The sequence below is a fragment of the Haliotis rufescens genome, unplaced genomic scaffold, assembly GCF_023055435.1.
Source record: "Haliotis rufescens isolate VD_foot unplaced genomic scaffold, xgHalRufe1.0.p SCAF_13, whole genome shotgun sequence".
NCBI lineage: Eukaryota > Metazoa > Mollusca > Gastropoda > Lepetellida > Haliotidae > Haliotis > Haliotis rufescens.
In genome coordinates this window covers 3,652,952-3,672,062 of record NW_025963813.1, presented here as the reverse complement: position 1 = coordinate 3,672,062, position 19,111 = coordinate 3,652,952, and the positions used below count along the sequence as shown (strand labels likewise).

The 19,111-nt window shown below is 43.3% G+C and overlaps 2 protein-coding genes across 5 annotated transcripts in view; both read left to right on the top strand.

Annotated features, from left to right (window-relative positions):
- The window catches only part of LOC124116921, a 189,967-nt gene that overhangs the window by 52,727 nt on the left and 118,129 nt on the right, over positions 1-19,111 (top strand). The window lies entirely within an intron of this gene.
- On the top strand, positions 15,155-16,793 carry LOC124116893 (S-antigen protein-like). Its single transcript, XM_048394798.1, has 2 exons — positions 15,155-15,995; positions 16,138-16,793. The coding sequence occupies exons 1-2, from the start codon at positions 15,155-15,157 to the stop codon at positions 16,791-16,793; spliced, it is 1,497 nt and encodes a 498-aa protein (XP_048250755.1).

Sequence of the window (19,111 nt, the reverse complement as noted above, 5' to 3'; positions counted from 1 at the left end):
TCCTCCTACATCAATTTGATGTAACTGTTCATTGCAGGGTTAAACTTACACGCTTCATCTGTCGGCACACTATCCATGCTTACAGGCTTCACCAAAGTGGTCAATGTCCTTAGATCTGCATCCCCCTTCTTTGTCGATCTAAAGGTTTGTCAGGGGAGGAGCTGGAACATTTTGCATGTATTCACACAGGTGTGTTTGTTTGTTTGTTGTTTAATGCCGCACTCTGCAATATTCCAGCTGTATGACGGCGGTCCGTATATAATCGAGTCTGGACCAGACAATCCAGTGATTGACATCATGAGCATCGATCCAAGCAATTGGGATACGATGACATGCATCTACCAAGTCAGTGAGCCTGACCACCCGATCGCGTTAGTTGCCTCTTACGACAAGCATGGGCTGCTGAAGACCCATTCTACCCTGGATCTTCACGGGGGGACAAGCATGGGCTGCTGAAGACCCATTCTACCCCGGATCTTCACAGGTGCACATAGGTACAATTTCTGAATACAAAATGTCAATGCCAGAGAATAACCCGTCTGGATTATCCGACGAAACAGATTCCATTTGGCATAAATTGCAAAATAGAGCTGGACATTATTTCTTGGCTTCCCTTCTTGTTGTTTAACAGAATAAATATTCCAGCTTTATGACGGTGGTCGGTAAATATTTGCGTCAGGGCCAGACAATCCAGTGATTGACATCAGGAGCATTGATCAACGTAAGTGGAATACAATGGCGGGCATCAACTAAGTCACCGAGCCTCACATCCTAATCCACTTTTTCGCCTTTTACAACAAGCATTGGTTGCTGGGGACCAATATTTTGTAACTTGGAATTCCCAAGTGTAGCCTGCTAGTGGTATTACAAAAGAAAAACAAAAATATTTTGAAGAATTTTATACCTACCTTAAAATTTTTCCGTACTGATATGCAAATGCAATTGACTGCTTGCAAAAATAAATCTAAAATATTTGCCACAGAACCACTGTTTATCTTCTGCATTTGTCGAGCAACTTGAGGATCTGTATTTGGGGAAAACTAGACACTTTTCCCACATTATGAAAGGACAGTGTTTGTAGCGTGCTGCAGTCCTCGTGTGATTCCAACTGTCTGCACACCCACAGTCTTCCCAGTTTCCCAACTTATATTGGAGCTTGTCACTTCCAGCGACTGTCAATTAAGGAATTAATTATCTTCAATAATTGGTTTTAGACGCCAAGATTTTCTTGCATTGTCTATCCCCTGTCAATACAGGGTCGCGATCAAGAATTAAGCACACCATGAAAGGACAATATATGCAAGAGAACAATTTAATTGTCTTATAATGAGATAACATTTAATGTCTGTCAAAGGACTGCTGGAAGAGCAGTGCTACCTTTTGTCATGTTCATCTTTTCTACATCCAGGTCACAACGCCCCATTTTTGTTCTTCATTTATTTTAATTGAAAAGAATTTTTGTAAAATATAAAAGATCAGAAACAAGGTCTAGACCAATAAAAGTAATGGACATCATGGCGGGGACACCAAGAATCGGCTTTACATGTGGAAGTGTGTTCCGCAATCTGATTGGTTGAAAAAGATTGGATTCGAAGCCCGGAAATCTCCTGGACTATATGATAATTTTCTTGTCAGACCTGTCAACCCTCCCACATTTTGTGGGAGACTCCCGCAATTTGATGAAATCTCCCAGTATCCAACATGAGAGACTATTTCTCCCGAAAACAGCATTATTAATTAATTTTAAAATTCTCCTCCATTGTCCTGAGAAAGTTTTCCAGTTAAATCTGTATGCATGTACAGACAGGTGATACCTCCCGATCTGCCTGGGAGGTTCCCAGATCAGTGACCCTCCATTACAGTCAACCCCCCCTGGTCGTTGAGTTCTGAAAGGTCAACAATGACAATGAGGCACATTTCATTCACTTCCAAATATGGCATAAACATGTAAAAAATGTGAAATTCGGCTTAGTGAAATGGATACCATGTTAATAAAATATTTTGATCAATATTTTCAGGAGAACTTTGATTTATTTATTTTTTCACATTCTGCTAACCAGCTGGGTCATTTCATGGAAGCACATGACATCATCCTTTAGATGTTGATGTCATCATAATCCAGGGTGATGTCACAGCATTTGAATTCCAGAGTGACATCACGTCTGTATGACAACTGTGACAGTTCACATCAAGAGAGTTCTACAGAAAGTGATTCACAGTGTACGAATTAGTTTCACTGGCAAGGATGACTTGTTTACAAAAAATGTTGCAAGCCCTCATTTTACTAGCACTACTTTATGGCTGCAGCCTACATATTTTGTTATAACCTAAATGTATTTTGTGTGTTTTGAGACCATTACCCTAAACAAAGGCAAAGCTGATTGCTTGGTACTGAACATTTGTCTGATGGTTGTGATGGTTCTAAGACTTTCAAATGCATTGCTAAAAATGCATGTACATGTATCTCTGTCATAATCAGTGTTCAGCACAAAACCAGTTTACTGCTTCGTGTGGGTTTCCCATAAATTTAAAACGAAAAAAATAACAACAGACTTTGACATTAAATGATGCCTTAAATAACTTGATGATTCTCAGAAATATATGTGTATTGAATAGAACTTTCAACAAGACAGTCGGGCCAGCTTTATGGAAATATTACAAGCCAAAATAAAAAGTCAATGGCATTTGGCTTGTGGCAAGCAGCTTTTTCAAATACTGCTCACTTACCCACTGAGGCCATGATGCTCACTAGTTCAGCACCAGGCTTGGTTAATCACAGTCCACACTTATTCCAAAACAAAATGAAGTTTGTGCAAATCAGGGCCAAGCAACATAAAAATTCAATGGCATCATCAAAGATCAACTGGGGGTCTCCGGGTCCTTTATTAGGCAACATTAGGCAGAGGATTAGCAGAACTAACCCAATCATGGGCTAACCAGATTGAAAGCATTACAGATTTGAGAGCACTCGCCAATTACTGTGAGACGTCTAACAAGATTTCAGTATTTGGAGGCCATCTCTCCTTGTGTGTCAAATATTGACTCTTAGAAATCTGACAGAATTCGTCTTGTGTATAGCCATTGATGTCAGTGACTGTGTTGCTGCAGTGCTGATAGACTAAGCACTTCAAACACCATGTCTTCGGTGGGGTGTCATCTCTTCACGTATTAGTTGTTTCTCTTCTGCCAATCACAGATTTATTCTTTACTCCTGGGATTTTACTATCAGAGTGCTGAACCTTCCTGGTGTGACATTGATGTCAAGAATACATCCTTGTGACAGTGGACTGATTCAGGGTGCATGGTTTTGTTCCAACTGGAGAAGACTATGACTTGTAACTTATGTTATTTTATGTAGGTTGATACAAGTTATCTTAATTTGTCATTTAACATCATCCTGTTGCTTTTTATGTTTGTTTGTTATATAACTCTTGCTTCTCTTCCCGTAGGGGATTCCAGGATGGAATATGTCCCCTCAGCAATGCCTGTTATCTACTCCTACACCACACCCTTCCCCTCTACACTACACCCTTGTCAACCCCTACCCTGAATCTACCCCTCTAAACCCCAACCCCTATTCCTACACCACACCCTACCCCTCTATACCCAAACTCCAACCCCTACTCCACACCCTACCCCTCTAAACCCCAACCCCTACCCCTTTACCACACCCTACCCCTCTATACCAAAACCCCTACCCCTACTTTACACCCTACCCCTCTTAACCCCTACCCCTATACCACACCCTACCCCTCTATACCAAAACCCCTACCCCTACACCACACCCTTGTCAACCCTTACACTGCACCCTTGTCAACCCCTACCCTGAATCTACCCCTCTAAACCCCAACCCCTATTCCTACACCACACCCTACCCCTCTATACCCAAACTCCAACCCCTACTTTACACCCTACCCCTCTTAACCCTCTGGATGCCGAGTTTTTTTTCTGACGCACATTTTCCTAAGATCGGAAAAGGGAAGGTTGTGCGAGAATTGCGCTCACGCGGCACTGGATCTACCTCTGGCTATAAAATTACGCAGAGATGAAGAATATTAAATTTCCTATTTGATGGTGTAAATTTAACTGTAAATATCAAACCGGTTTACAAAAAAGACACTCCTAAGTGTTGTCCGAGAATATATTCTGCGTTGAAAAACAGTAAATTTCTCCGCTTTTTATCGTACACCGATAAAAGTACTGTGCGACAATTTTTTTAATTAAGAAGCTTTTCGGAAACTGTGAGCGAACAAAATACTGCCTAATATCTGAAGGACATAACTACATATCAAATGGAGTTATATGCGTTTGTATAACGACATACATTCAATTCCAAAAATAGCATGCCGTAAATGACGAAAACTGCTTTTTCTCTATGACGTCAAAAGGTGACAGAGAGATTTCACACGTACAAAGAAAAGGGGACATAACTCCGCTATGCTTAGCTCTAGTTTGTTGTAACTCAGGTCACTTGGTGAGAATTAGCTGTGGGTAAGGACAATGTATTTTCGTGGTGTTTTGTTCAGGAGGAACCAAACTATTCCAACACAAATATCGATATTGAAACTGTACACGTTTAGTTATAAAATATACCCATAAGAAATTATGAAATCGTACTTCATTAAAAATGAGTTAATAGAGAAATGGATGGCCTTATCTAACCTATAACTTAGTCCTTAGATTCCAACATTCTCCTGATTGTGTAAGTGTAATTTGACTAATGTTGCATCATTATTAATGGAGCACAAGCCTTATCATCAAATGTAATGAAATACTCTAAAAATAAAACCATTCCTTTTGACGTCATGGCTGGTTTTATGTCTTTGATAACGTCGGAAAAAGACGACACTGGTATTTTGATTAATATATATCTCCCCTAATTTTCTTTCATGGTATGGAAAATCACGATGTGTGGAACGGAATTTGACGCTTTTTCGACACAACATAAAAGTACTGCTCTCACCAAGCTAATAATGTCTTGAATATGTAAACAATTAGATAGTTTATCGTGTATCTTTATTGGACAAGACAAGCACCTGTTTAGCATAAATTTACGTAATAAAATTCCCAAAAGAATATTTCAAAACAACCAAACATATATTCAATATTGGACATATATTTGTTCATTATTATGTTATTATTTCTTACACAATAAAAGATGCAAAGAAAGCTCTATTGGTATAGAATTATCAGGATAATCGTATACGGTTGAACCAACGGGGTACCTGGCATGGGTTTTATTTTTATACATTTTACAATTCCTGGAGAAATAAAGTAAACTGTTTACTATCCTGTGATCACAATATTGACAAAAGAATGAAACCATTGATTATATAATGCAAAACGAGAGGAATAATTCGTAAATTGTTTGTGACTAACGCGCACCTGGCGAATCGTTAGATATCACTTTTCTCTGTATCTAACGACATAAAAGACAATTCCAAGACCAAGACATTATAGAAATGTGTGCATATATTTTACCGAAAAATATTATCCATTTTGTTAAAGTAATATAATCAGTTTTAGTTATAAAATAAAATGAAACGGCTATTCATGGACATTGGTTATATGATCTTATAATATTGACTAATTACACATCCAAAGAAATACGTACATGCTGCAGTTACATTTACACTTCATCTTGTAACACTTGTCCAAAGGAAATAAGAAATATCGTAGTCGACACTATAGACCTATCACATTCTTATGTAAACAATGTTCAAACAAACAGGAGATTATCAAAGGTTCGTTCATACATGTTGTGGCCTATATGTACGTATGATTTCATTTTGAACATTGACAAATATCCAAAGTGAAATTAATTGTGTGAAAAAAATGTATAAAAGACATGCAAAATATACACCATAACTGAAACTGTAAACAGCATGATACAATGATCGTGTGCACTCTCATTCAAGGACCTTCACCTCAATGAAATTACCAAATATGTACAACAATGTTGACGTATGACATCACTACCTGTGACCCACTTTTACAAAATGGCGTGTACACTGTCAACAGTAGGCGGGATTGTACCAGGGGACTTTCGTTGATTCAGGGATCGTATAAACATAAATGTGACATGTAAGTAATCAGAAACATTCTGACAATCTATGTACTGTTGTTTGTTGTCATAATTTTCATTGAAACAAACGGAAATAGTCAGAAATTCCGATAAATACCGTTGTCGTTGTGCGTGATTTTGCGTCAGTCATGGCGTCAACCAGAACGGTAACTTTGACAACTTCTGTTGAAAATATAAAATCATTGCAATGTATCTATTTTAAATTCCCTAATTCTTCCTACGATTCTCTTCCCATGCATATTCTGAAAATGTTGAGCCTATATCTTGAACGAATAGACGAATGGATAGCTCAAAATAGGAGAAAATTCTACACTGTGTAAAATCTGAATTTTGCTTTGTTTACATTTCAAACAAGTGCAGTTTTTCGAGGACAGCGTTCGTTTTCACACCTAACATATTTTGCTTGATTTCATCCAGCCACTTTGTATTGGTGACAGAGACCATTGGTTATTTGATCCTAAAATGTATGAGGAATTCAAGGATGTGTGTATGGCAGCTAAGTTTGACATATACGCGATGTTACAGGCGCCTCATAACCGGTGTACCTGAAACGTGATTTTGTAAACACTAGCCAATATGGCGGAAAGTTCACTTCGGCGTTCGTGTTTGCGTATTTTCCAAAACATTCTAAACGATTCTCGGGTTATGGGAGACGTTTTGGAATGATCATTGGTGTTTTCATAAAAGACAGATACCCGTGATCACTAATATGCTATTTTTGAAATTCATTTCTCCGAGTAAATATCCTAAATATAGATTTCAAAACATGCTGTAAATAACGCCGTGAGCGGTGATTTAGTAATGTGTAAAAAATGGCGACATTTACAATGTACCTAATTTTCAGAGGTCATTTTCAGTACTTTTGCTTGGCCTAAAATGCCAGTGGATGATATCACAGAACAGGAAATTTCCCACCTTATTCAAAATTGTGAAGTGTATTTGTGTTGGTGATGTATTTTGAATTTTATTCGACTTCAAAGTGAGGGTTGTAGAGGAAGGACATATATGTCCCTCTGGCATCCAGGGGGTTAACCCCTACCCCTATACCACACCCTACCCCTCTATACCAAAACCCCTACCCCTACACCACACCCTTGTCAACCCTTACACTGCACCCTTGTCAACCCTTACACTGCACTCTTTGTCAACCCTTACACTGCACCCTTGTCAACCCTTACACTGCACCCTTGTCAACCATTACACTACACCCTTGTCAACCCCTACACTACACCCTTGTCAACCATTACACTGCACCCTTGTCAACCATTACACTGCACCCTTGTCAACCCTTACACTGCACCCTTGTCAACCATTACACTGCACCCTTGTCAACCATTACACTACACCCTTGTCAACCCCTACACTACACCCTTGTCAACCATTACACTGCACCCTTGTCAACCATTACACTGCACCCTTGTCAACCATTACACTGCACTCTTGTCAACCATTACACTGCACCCTTGTCAACCATTACACTGCACCCTTGTCAACCATTACACTACACCCTTGTCAACCATTACACTGCACCCTTGTCAACCATTACACTGCACCCTTGTCAACCATTACACTGCACCCTTGTCAACCATTACACTGCACCCTTGTCAACCATTACACTGCACCCTTGTCAACCATTACACTACACCCTTGTCAACCCCTACACTACACCCTTGTCAACCATTACACTGCACCCTTGTCAACCATTACACTGCACCCTTGTCAACCATTACACTGCAGTCTTTGTCAACCCTTACACTGCACCCTTGTCAACCATTACACTGCACTCTTGTCAACCCCTACACTACACCCTTGTCAACCCCTACACTACACCCTTGTCAACCCTTACACTGCACCCTTGTCAACCCTTACACTGCACCCTTGTCAACCCTTACACTGCACTCTTGTCAACCCCTACACTACACCCTTGTCAACCCTTACACTACACCCTTGTCAACCCTTACACTGCACCCTTGTCAACCATTACACTGCACTCTTTGTCAACCCTTACACTACACCCTTGTCAACCATTACACTGCACTCTTGTCAACCCCTACACTACACCCTTGTCAACCCTTACACTGCACCCTTGTCAACCCTTACACTGCACCCTTGTCAACCCTTACACTGCACCCTTGTCAACCATTACACTGCACTCTTGTCAACCCCTACACTACACCCTTGTCAACCCTTACACTGCACCCTTGTCAACCATTACACTACACCCTTGTCAACCCCTACACTACACCCTTGTCAACCCCTACACTACACCCTTATCAACCATTACACTGCACCCTTGTCAACCATTACACTGCACCCTTGTCAACCATTACACTGCACTCTTGTCAACCCCTACACTAAATCCTTGTCAACCCTTACACTGCACCCTTGTCAACCCCTACACCACACCCTTGTCAACCCTTACACTGCACCCTTGTCAACCCTTACACTGCACCCTTGTCAACCATTACACTGCACTCTTGTCAACCCCTACACTACACCCTTGTCAACCTCTACACTGCACCCTTGTCAACCCTTACACTGCACCCTTGTCAACCCCTACACTACACCCTTGTCAACCCCTACACTACACCCTTGTCAACCCCTACACTGCACCCTTGTCAACCCCTACACTGCACCCTTGTCAACCCCTACACTGCACCCTTGTCAACCCTTACACTGCACCCTTGTCAACCCCTTCACTACACCATTGTCAACCCCTACACTACACCCTTGTCAACCCCTACACTTAATCCTTGTCAAACCCTAACCCAACAAGTACCTCTTTCATCCTGCAACCATTACACCACCTTCCCTTGCCCACACATTGCTCTTCTTGCCCCCTACCCACCTATGCAGCAGTCCAAAACACTCACACTATGACTTTAACAACCAGGCCATGTGTTTTCTCTTCTACCTTGTCATTAAGCATCTGAAGCCCCTCTTTCCTGCTGGTTGAGGCTCACAAGTCCTCACCAGTCAACATCATAAAAACTCCTGGAAACTGGTAGTGCCCCTCGTCAGTTTAATGACTTGTCAAGTCGAATTGCAACCCAGGTCTTGAACACAGGGCAGATAGATGTTCTCTTATTGAATTACATTCTAGGGCAGAAAAACAACTTCATTGCAAAGTGGCAGTGTTTCACTTCCAGAGAATGTTCATTTTTGTGGTAGAAAAATCCAAAAATGAAAAAGAAGTTTCATAAGTGAAATCTATGACTTTGGTTGGTCATGATCACTTGATAAGTTGACAAGATAATGGTTTTACTGATCATGTTAATCTCTGCTGACAAGTGAGGTGACCCAGTGGGGCTGGGTGCCACAACTCAACACGCATTGTCTCTTTGCCATTGCATGATCTGCTTGTCATTGGTTCGAAGCCAAGGTTTACCTTGAAAATGATACTTGGCAAAAGGTTTTACAGCACCTACTCTCATTAAAACTCCAATACAATACCTCTCCGATGGAGGTGACATCTGACTGGAATTGTATCGGAGTCAAAGATTTTAATGAGATTGTACAGCACCAGTGCAAACATCTGAGACCTGCATCACTTTAGACACAGCGGATGTGACATAATGTTATTGAACTATTGTTCAAAATGCATGCAAACAGTGCAATCACTCCTAATAAAAAGATGGCATGTGTTAGTGTCAATAGCACAAATATTTTTAAGCCTGCAATCAGATTTATATGCCCAAAGATTTTTGATTGTTTAAATGTTATTCCACAGTTGTTGTTTTTCTAAATTTATATTGTATTTTGAATCCAGGGTGCCATTGGCCAGATAAGACCAGGGTGCAATTGTACAAAACAACCTTAGCGCTGAGTCGCAAAAATGGACATGAGAGGGGCACAAATCGTTACCCAGCTTGTCCTGGAATAACACGAGTTGGTCACGAATGAGAGGTGTGGATATAATGGACACTATTTTTTTAATTGAGCATTGACATAGACACTCCTTCATGCTCACATCCATTTACTTTCTGTACTAAACCAAAGGTTTGATATGGTGACATCAAAACATAAATTCAAGTAAACAAGAACTATGTACATATTAAGTCAAGGTCACTGAGCTCCAGAAGTGAGTGAGTGAGTTAGTTCAGGTTTATGGTCACATCAGCAATATTTCAGCCATATTGTGAGCTGCAGCAGAAGATGATATCTTCATTAGCCAGTTCATGGTAAAATGGTTTATTGGCTTTTGCTATGATAACTATTTCTTTCAGTGATATACCTGTTGCGAATGCAATGTTTTTTTCGACATTTCAGTTCAGTGGTTCCAGTAAACAAAGTAATAAAAAACAAATACCTCAGTACCACCAGCCATGGTGTCGGGCCTGGTAATAAAGTGAGGCTTAATTTCACCTGCCACATGGTAGGTAAACAGGAACGTAAATCAGGAACTCTCGCCAGTGTTGCAGGGACCCCACCGATGATGGAGTTAGCTGAGGCTTCAATCACCTTCACGACCGCCTCTGTGGTCAGGTGGATAGAGAGTATGGCCGGAGTCGGTGGTGCGATCTCCGCCCGCATCATAAGAAAAGTTGTTAAAAGATTATACTTGTTGTAGCCCTGCCTGGCGCTTGGCATTTAGGGGATAAAACAAGGGCTGGTTGGCTTGGTGTCAGTATTCTGTGTCTGTAAGGTGTATCCATATTTAACTGCGGCATGGTATCTCAATGGGCTTGCATTATAAAACCAGCATTAGTCCAGCCTAGTACAAGCAGCCACACACACACACACATTGTTATATATTATATATAAGTGCAACGACCTTGAACGCGACATGACACCCCATTTCATCTCACCTTTACATTCACTTACTGAATGAATCATTAATGACAGGTTCATCAGTGGCACGATCTCTGACATTTTGGAATTCAATTTTGTGACCTTTGCTTCTTGAAATGATGTTACAAAACTCACTGTATTTACATGTATACTGTTGAGACTAATGACCGTCTGGCCTGATGTGATGTAACAAATACCACTGCTGTTGCCATTAAGACTCACTGGGAAAATTACTCATGTGTCAAAGAGTCCTTTGACAACACTTGTGAGTGAATTTGTTGCGAATATGATATGGTGCAACCGAAAATCATAGCCTGAGGTATAACGTCACAGATATGGCGTTATATATCAAAGAAAAGTAACATATTGTTTATGGCAAAAGTTATTGAGAGTTGTACCATTAAGTTCTTTAAACTATGACTTCATTTAAGAATTGACTTTCACGTCATGGCTTGTAACGATGTAACAATGTTTGGCCCTCACTCTATGAAGGTTCATAATAAAATGAATTCAAACAAGGCGATTGTCAGATCTAATAATTTTCTTTATCACAATTTCAAACCTTGAATTCAAACAAGGCGATTGTCAGAGCTAATCATTTTCTTTATCACAATTTCAAACCTTGAAGGAAGCAGACACAATTTTATTTCGTGTGTGGGACTTCATGTTTACACCGACAGCCACACAACAACCAGCTGTATCTTGGAATAAAATGGTTCCTCACAAGGAGAGTTGGTCGGTTGGTTTTGTTGTTTAACGGCGAAAGCAATATTCCAGCTATATGACAGGGGTCTGTAAATAATCGAGTCTGGACCAGACAATCCAGTGACTGATATCATGAGCATTGATCGATGCAATTGGGATCAATCACATGCTTCGATCAACCAATTCAGCGAGCCTGACCACCCGATCCCGTTGGTCGCCTCTTACGCCATGCATAGTCGCCTGTCATGGCAAGCATGGGTTGCTGAAGACCTTTTCTATCCCGGATCTTCACGGGTCTCACAAGGAGAGGTGACATGAGCGTAGGTATGCCTGAAGTGATCTTCAGTAGTCTTTTGTACTTTGGTCACAACAACTAGATTTGAATAATATCACAACAAGATGGGAAATATAATATGGGATATCTGTTACAAAACATGAATTGTAATACATTTACACTAAGTACATGATGTCAAAATGACGCAATCATTGTGATGTGGGAGATTGCTGAACGTGTCATTAAACCTTTGAGGATTTTATGTAAGTCATCATTTGATCCATCAGTCAGGGGTGATTATGAAGAAATGTCAAATAAATACAGAATGTCTTATATTTTTACAATAACATGCACTTGTATTTGTTTCCTTTATAAGGTGTTTGTAATGGTCTGTATTTGTATGTACACTGTGTTTCATCAATTATTATTTAGAAAGCTGCATTAGTTTATGTTAGGGGCAGTGGGGAAGCCTACTGGTAAAAGCATTCGCTTGTCATGCTGAAGACCTGAGTTAGATTCCCCACATAGGTACAAATGTGTGAAGCCCATTTCTGATCTTCCCCGCCGTGATATTGCTGAAAGCGGTGTAAAACCCAACTCACTCACTCACTATTTTATGTAATGTTTTTTTGTTGTTACATCCTTGAGTTTTCTAATCCAGTACAGACAGACAAGCAAATTAAATTAAATTAAACTATTTGTGTTTTTTGATAAATGTTTATTATGGCCGATCTAACCAAGCCAAAACATGAATGACGCATCACCTTAAACAGGTATTTCCCTACTCTGTGGAGCTGGCAGCAGACCTGAACAACAAACTCTGGAGGTGGATAGAGGAGGTCTGTGCACACCTGTATAATAGCAGGTACTAGTGGGCACGTACATCAACACGGTGTCTGGATATGCCCAGCTCATGCAGAGAGATGGCTGCCCCTGTAATTGCTTGAGACTGAGGGCTGCTTATCCTGCCTAACTCCTTGTCTTGGAGGCAACAGAAACAGGCAAAGTGTTTCTACTGTCAGGTGCAGCTATATATTCTTCATACTATTGGATGGGGCTCCACATTCCCTACTGTCTTATATGGCTCCATATTCCCAATACAGATGGGTATGGTTCCATATTCCAATTAGAGTCGGGGAGCCATATTCCCCTCACAATTGAGTTTAGTTCCATATTCCCTGTATGGTCAGGTATTGCTCCATATTCCCTACTATCTTGTATGACTTCATATTCCCCATACAGTCAGATATAGCTCCATATTCCTTACACAGTTCTCTTCTGGCTCCATATTCTCTACAGAGTTGGGTATGGTTCCATATTCCCAATGCAGTCTAGTATGGCTCCATATTTCCCATGCAGTCAGGTATGGTTCCATATTCCCCATGCGGTCAGGTATGGCTCCATATTCCCAATGCAGTCAGGTATGGTTCCATATTCCCCATGCGGTCAGGTATGGCTCCATATTCCCCATGCAGTTAGGTATGGCTCCATATTCCCCATGCAGTCAGGTATGGCTCCATATTCCCCATGCAGTTGGGTATGGCTCCATATTCCCTACACAGACTCATTCTCACCATACAGTTGGATATGGCTCCATATTCACTACTGTCAGGTATGTATCCACATTCGATATAAAGTCAGGTATGGCTGCATACTCCCCTAACAGTTGTGTATGGCTCCATATTCCATAAAAATAAGAGGATACTGAGACAAAAGATGATGAAGTAGAGCATCCAGTGAAATCAAATATATACGGAGACATTATTAAAATGTTATGTATAAAGTTGTTATATGTTTCAATCTATCACTTCCTCCATGTTCAGATTTGTCCAGATAATGTGTAATAAGTTATGAAAGTTTAAAATACTGCCTGCTTCCATTGCAAATCCATTCAATCAATACAGACAATACCCCCTTGTGGTAACATATGCGTGATGCATGTTGACTACGCCTTATGAGATTACACTGTGTCCACATTGTGAGCAGAGCAACAGGTTAAATACTGGCTGTGGGACTTGTGTCTATGGCTATGTGATCAACGTAAACCAACTGCTGAGCTGTGATAGCCAGGTACACTGCCAGCTCTCCGCCTCTTACCTATGCTTAGTGCTGTAGGTAGAGATCGAGTGTATTGAAGGAGAACACAGCCAGCTTATGGCCTCTTGTCTATACTTAGTGCTATAGATAGAGAGTGCATTTAAAAAGTTGATGCAACTGAAACTATCCTGGTCATTTAGGCTGATCTGATTGTACACCTGAGATGTGGATGAAAGAGGATCCCATGTCAACTCAAGTCCAATATTATCTTTGTCTTAATCAGTGTACCGGGTTAGTACTGAAAGTTAACCTTTAAAAGTATCACTCAGCTAGTCTTGAAAAGATGTTTTTGTCTGTTACAATTACTGATTTGGATATTTTACTTTGAATATTTCATGTTTTAGGGACTGGACTATGACAGTCAGGGTGGTCCAGAGGGATTTATAGAGGGTGGTCCAGAGAGAATCAGAAAGGGTGGTCTAGTGAGGATCAGAAAGGTTGGACCAGGAAGAATCAGAAAGGGTGGTCCAGGGAGAATCAGGAAGGTGGTCCAGGGAGAATCAGGAAGGTGGTCCAGGGAGAATCAAGGAGGGTGGTCCAGAGAGAATCAGAAAGGGTGGTTCAGGGAGAATCAGAGAGGATCAGAAAGGGTGGTCCAGAGAGAATCAGAAAGGGTGGTCTAGAGAGAATCAGGGAGGGTGGTCCAGAGAGAATCAGAGGGGATCAGGGAGGGTGGTTTCAGGGAGAATCAGGAAGGTGGTCCAGGGAGAATCAGAAAGGGTGGTTCAGGGAGAATCAGAGGGGATCAGGAAGGGTGGTCCAGTGAAAATCAGGGAGGGTGGTCCAGGGAGAATCAGAGGGGATCAGGGAGGGTGATCCAGGATGAATCAGGGAGGGTGGTCCAGGGAGGATCAGAAAGGATCAGAAAGGGTGGTCCAGGGAGAATCAGGGAGAATCAGGGAGGGTGGTCCAGGGAGAATCAGGGAGGATCAGAAAGGGTGGTCCAGGGAGCATCAGGGAGGGTGGTCCAGGGAGAATCAGGGAGGATCAGAAAGGGTGGTCCAGGGAGCATCAGGGAGGGTGGTCCAGGGAGAATCAGGGAGGGTGGTCCAGGGAGGGTGGTCCAGAGAGAATCAGGGATGATGGTCCAGGGAGAATCAGGGAGGGTGGTCCAGGGAGAATCAGGGAGGGTGGTTCAGAGAGAATCAGGGAGGGTTGTCCAGAGAGAATCAGGGAGGGTGGTCCAGTGAGGATCAGAAAGGATGGTCCAGAGAGAATCAGAAAGGGTGGTCCAGGGAAGATCAGGGAGAATCAGAAAGGGTGGTCCAGGGAGGATCAGGGACCATCAGGGAGGGTGGTCCAGGGAGAATCAGGGATGGTGGTCCAGGGAGAACCAGGGAGGGTGGTCCAGGGAGGATCAGGGAGGTGGTCCAGGGAGAATCAGGGAGGGTGGTCCAGTGAGGATCAGAAAGGGTGGTCCAGGGAGAATCAGTGAGGGTGGTCCAGGGAGAATCAGGGAGGGTGGTCCAGGGAGAATAAGGGAGGGTGGTCCAGGGAGAATCAGGGAGGGTGGTCCAGAGAGAATCAGGGAGGGTTGTCCAGAGAGAATCAGGGAGGGTGGTCCAGTGAGGATCAGAAAGGATGGTCCAGAGAGAATCAGAAAGGGTGGTCCAGGGAAGATCAGGGAGAATCAGAAAGGGTGGTCCAGGGAGGATCAGGGAGCATCAGGGAGGGTGGTCCAGGGAGAATCAGGGATGGTGGTCCAGGGAGAACCAGGGAGGGTGGTTCAGGGAGAATCAGGGAGAATCAGGGAGGGTGGTCCAGTGAGGATCAGAAAGGGTGGTCCAGGGAGAATCAGAAAGGGTGGTCCAGGGAGAATCAGAAAGGGTGGTCCAGAGAGAATCAGGGAGGGTGGTCCAGAGAGAATCAGGGAGGGTGGTCCAGAGAGGATCAGGGAGGGTGGTCCAGGGAGGATCAGAGAAGGTGGTCAAGGGAAAATCAGGGAGGGTGGTCCAGGGAGAATCAGAGAGGGTGGTCCAGGGAAAATCAGAGAGGATGGTCCAGTGAGAATCAGTGAGGGTGGTCCAGGGAGGATCAGGGAGGGTAGTCCAGGGAGAATCAGAAAGGGTGGTCCAGGGAGGATCGTGAGGGTGGTCCAGGGAGCATCAGGGAGGGTGGTCCAGGGAGAATCAGGGAGGGTGGTCCAGGGAGGGTGGTCCAGAGAGAATCAGGGATGATGGTCCAGGGAGAATCAGGGAGGGTGGTCCAGGGAGAATCAGGGAGGGTGGTCCAGAGAGAATCAGGGAGGGTTGTTCAGAGAGAATCAGGGAGGGTGGTCCAGTGAGGATCAGAAAGGATGGTCCAGAGAGAATCAGAAAGGGTGGTCCAGGGAAGATCAGGGAGAATCAGAAAGGGTGGTCCAGGGAGCATCAGGGAGGGTGGTCCAGGGAGAATCAGGGATGGTGGTCCAGGGAGAACCAGGGAGGGTGGTTCAGGGAGGATCAGGGAGGTGGTCCAGGGAGAATCAGGGAGGGTGGTCCAGTGAGGATCAGAAAGGGTGGTCCAGGGAGAATCAGGGAGGGTGGTCCAGGGAGAATCAGGGAGGGTGGTCCAGGGAGAATCAGGGAGGGTGGTCCAGGGAGAATCAGGGAGGGTGGTCCAGAGAGAATCGGGGAGGGTTGTCCAGAGAGAATCAGGGAGGGTGGTCCAGTGAGGATCAGAAAGGATGGTCCAGGGAGAATCAGAAAGGGTGGTCCAGGGAAGATCAGGGAGAATCAGAAAGGGTGGTCCAGGGAGGATCAGGGAGCATCAGGGATGGTGGTCCAGGGAGAATCAGGCATGGTGGTCCAGGGAGAACCAGGGAGGGTGGTTCAGGGAGAATCAGGGAGGGTGGTCCAGTAAGGATCAGAAAGGGTGGTCCAGGGAGAATCAGAGAGGATGGTCCAGTGAGAATCAGTGAGGGTGGTCCAGGGAGGATCAGGGAGGATCAGGGAGGGGGGTCCAGAGGGAATCAGAGAGGGTGGAGATTAACATAATTCAAATATGACAAACCTATGCTCATGTTCTTTGTCATCTACGTAATATACAGATGAACTCACATGCGATGACTGTTGCCAAATCTAACTGTTGCTGTGCTGTCAGCCAGTTGACCTTCCAGCAAAAGCAGCACTTACCTCCAGGGGAAATAGAGAATTAGCTATTGACTATATCAATTTCCTATTGATCCGTGCTACTTGTGTCAGTGCCGCCACCGGCGCTGACCGAATCCTTTAACTCCTGACATTTCTCTTCATTGCTTGGCTTGTCATCTGTGTCACGAAACAGTAAATAACCCCTACATTTTTCAATCAGACATTTCAAATGCCACAGTTTCAGTTGGCAGGTACAAAGTTTTCTGTGATACTAATAGCTGTCTACGATGGTCTGGTTCTGTCTAGGGCTGTCTGGGACTGTCTTGGGATTATTATCTAGTCATACTTGTTAATTAAGTCATTGGCATGAACTGGATTCTATTTGAAACTTTAGGTTTGCTTTCATTTGTTCCTTGAAATGGGGTGAGAGGAGGGGAGGGGAGGGGAGGGGGTCACTGGTGGCGTACTTGTCACACTTGTCTAAAGTTTGATCAGATCAGAGATAAATGAGATAAATTGTACATATACACCCACAAGGGGCCAAGTACAGAACAAATTAACACAGTACAATCTGTAGGAAATAATACAGTGATGATAACATGAGACACAATGTTGAGGCATTTCAAACATGCTGTGTATTAAGTGGGCTATGAGGGCTCTACAATCAGTTCACAGTTGGCTTGTTCACTCGGCAGGTTCACTTGGCTGGTTCACTCGGCTTGTTCACCTCCTTGGTTCACTCGGCTGGTTCACTTGGCAGGTTCACTTTACTAGTTCACTTGGTTGGTTCACTCGACTGGTTCATTTGGCAGGTTCACTTGGCTGGTTCACTTGCTTGCTTGGTTCACTTGTTTGGTTCACTTGGCTTGTTCATTTGGCTGGTTCACTTGGTTCACTTGGCTGCTTCACTTGGCTGCTTCACTTGCTTGCTTGGTTCACTTGGCTGGTTCACTTGTTTGGTGTAACTTGGCTTGTTCACTTGGTTCACTTGTTTGGTGTAACTTGGCTGGTTCACTTGGCTGGTTCACTTGCTTGCTTGGTTCACTTGCTTGCTTGGTTCACTTGGCTTGTTCATTTGGCGGGTTCACTTGGTTCACTTGGCTGGTTCACTTGGTTCACTTGGCTTGTTCACTTGCCTGGTTTGCTTGTTTGGTGTAACTTGGCTTGTTCACTTGGTTCACTTGTTTGGTGTAACTTGGCAGGTTCACTTGGCTGGTTCACTTGCTTGCTTGGTTCACTTGTTTGGTTCACTTGGCTTGTTCATTTGGTTGTTTCACTTGGTTCACTTGGCTGGTTCACTTGCTTGCTTGGTTCACTTGTTTGGTTCACTTGGCTTGTTCGTTTGGCTGGTTCATTTGGCAGGTTCACTTGGCTGGTTCACTTGCTTGCTTGGTTCACTTGTTTGGTTCACTTGGCTTGTTCATTTGGCGGGTTCACTTGGTTCACTTGCCTGGTTCACTTGTTTGGTGTAACTTGGCTTGTTCATTGGGCTGGTTCACTTGGCTTGTTCATTGGTTCACTTGCCTGGTTCACTTGCCTGGTTCACTTGTTTGGTGTAACTTGGCTTGTTCACTTGGTTCACTTGTTTGGTGTAACTTGGCTGGTTCACTTGCTTGCTTGGTTCACTTGTTTGGTGTAACTTGGCTTGTTCACTTGGTTCACTTGTTTGGTGTAACTTGGCTTGTTCACTTGGTTCACTTGTTTGGTGTAACTTGGCTTGTTCACTTGGTTCACTTGGCTGGTTCACTTGGCTGGTTCACTTGCTTGCTTGGTTCACTTGTTTGGTGTAACTTGGCTGGTTTACTTGGTTCACTTGTTTGGTGTAACTTGGCTTGTTCACTTGGTTCACTTGTTTGGTGTAACTTGGCTGGTTCACTTGCTTGCTTGGTTCACTTGCTTGCTTGGTTCACTTGCTTGGTTCACTTGGCTGGTTCACTTGGCTGGTTCACTTGCTTGCTTGGTTCACTTGTTTGGTGTAACTTGGTTGGTTCACTTGGCTGGTTCACTTCCTTGGTTCACTTGGCTGGTTCACTTCCTTGGTTCACTCGGCTGGTTCACTTGGCTGGTTCACTCGGCAGGTTCACTTGG

Bases quoted from the DNA above. Each gene is read 5' to 3' on its own strand.
- LOC124116893 (XM_048394798.1), top strand. From the start codon at position 15,155: ATGGTCCAGAGAGAATCAGAAAGGGTGGTCCAGGGAAGATCAGGGAGA. The intron at 15,996-16,137 runs GTAGTCCAGGGA...ATGATGGTCCAG, and splicing joins TCCAGGGAGGATCAGGGAGG to GGAGAATCAGGGAGGGTGGT.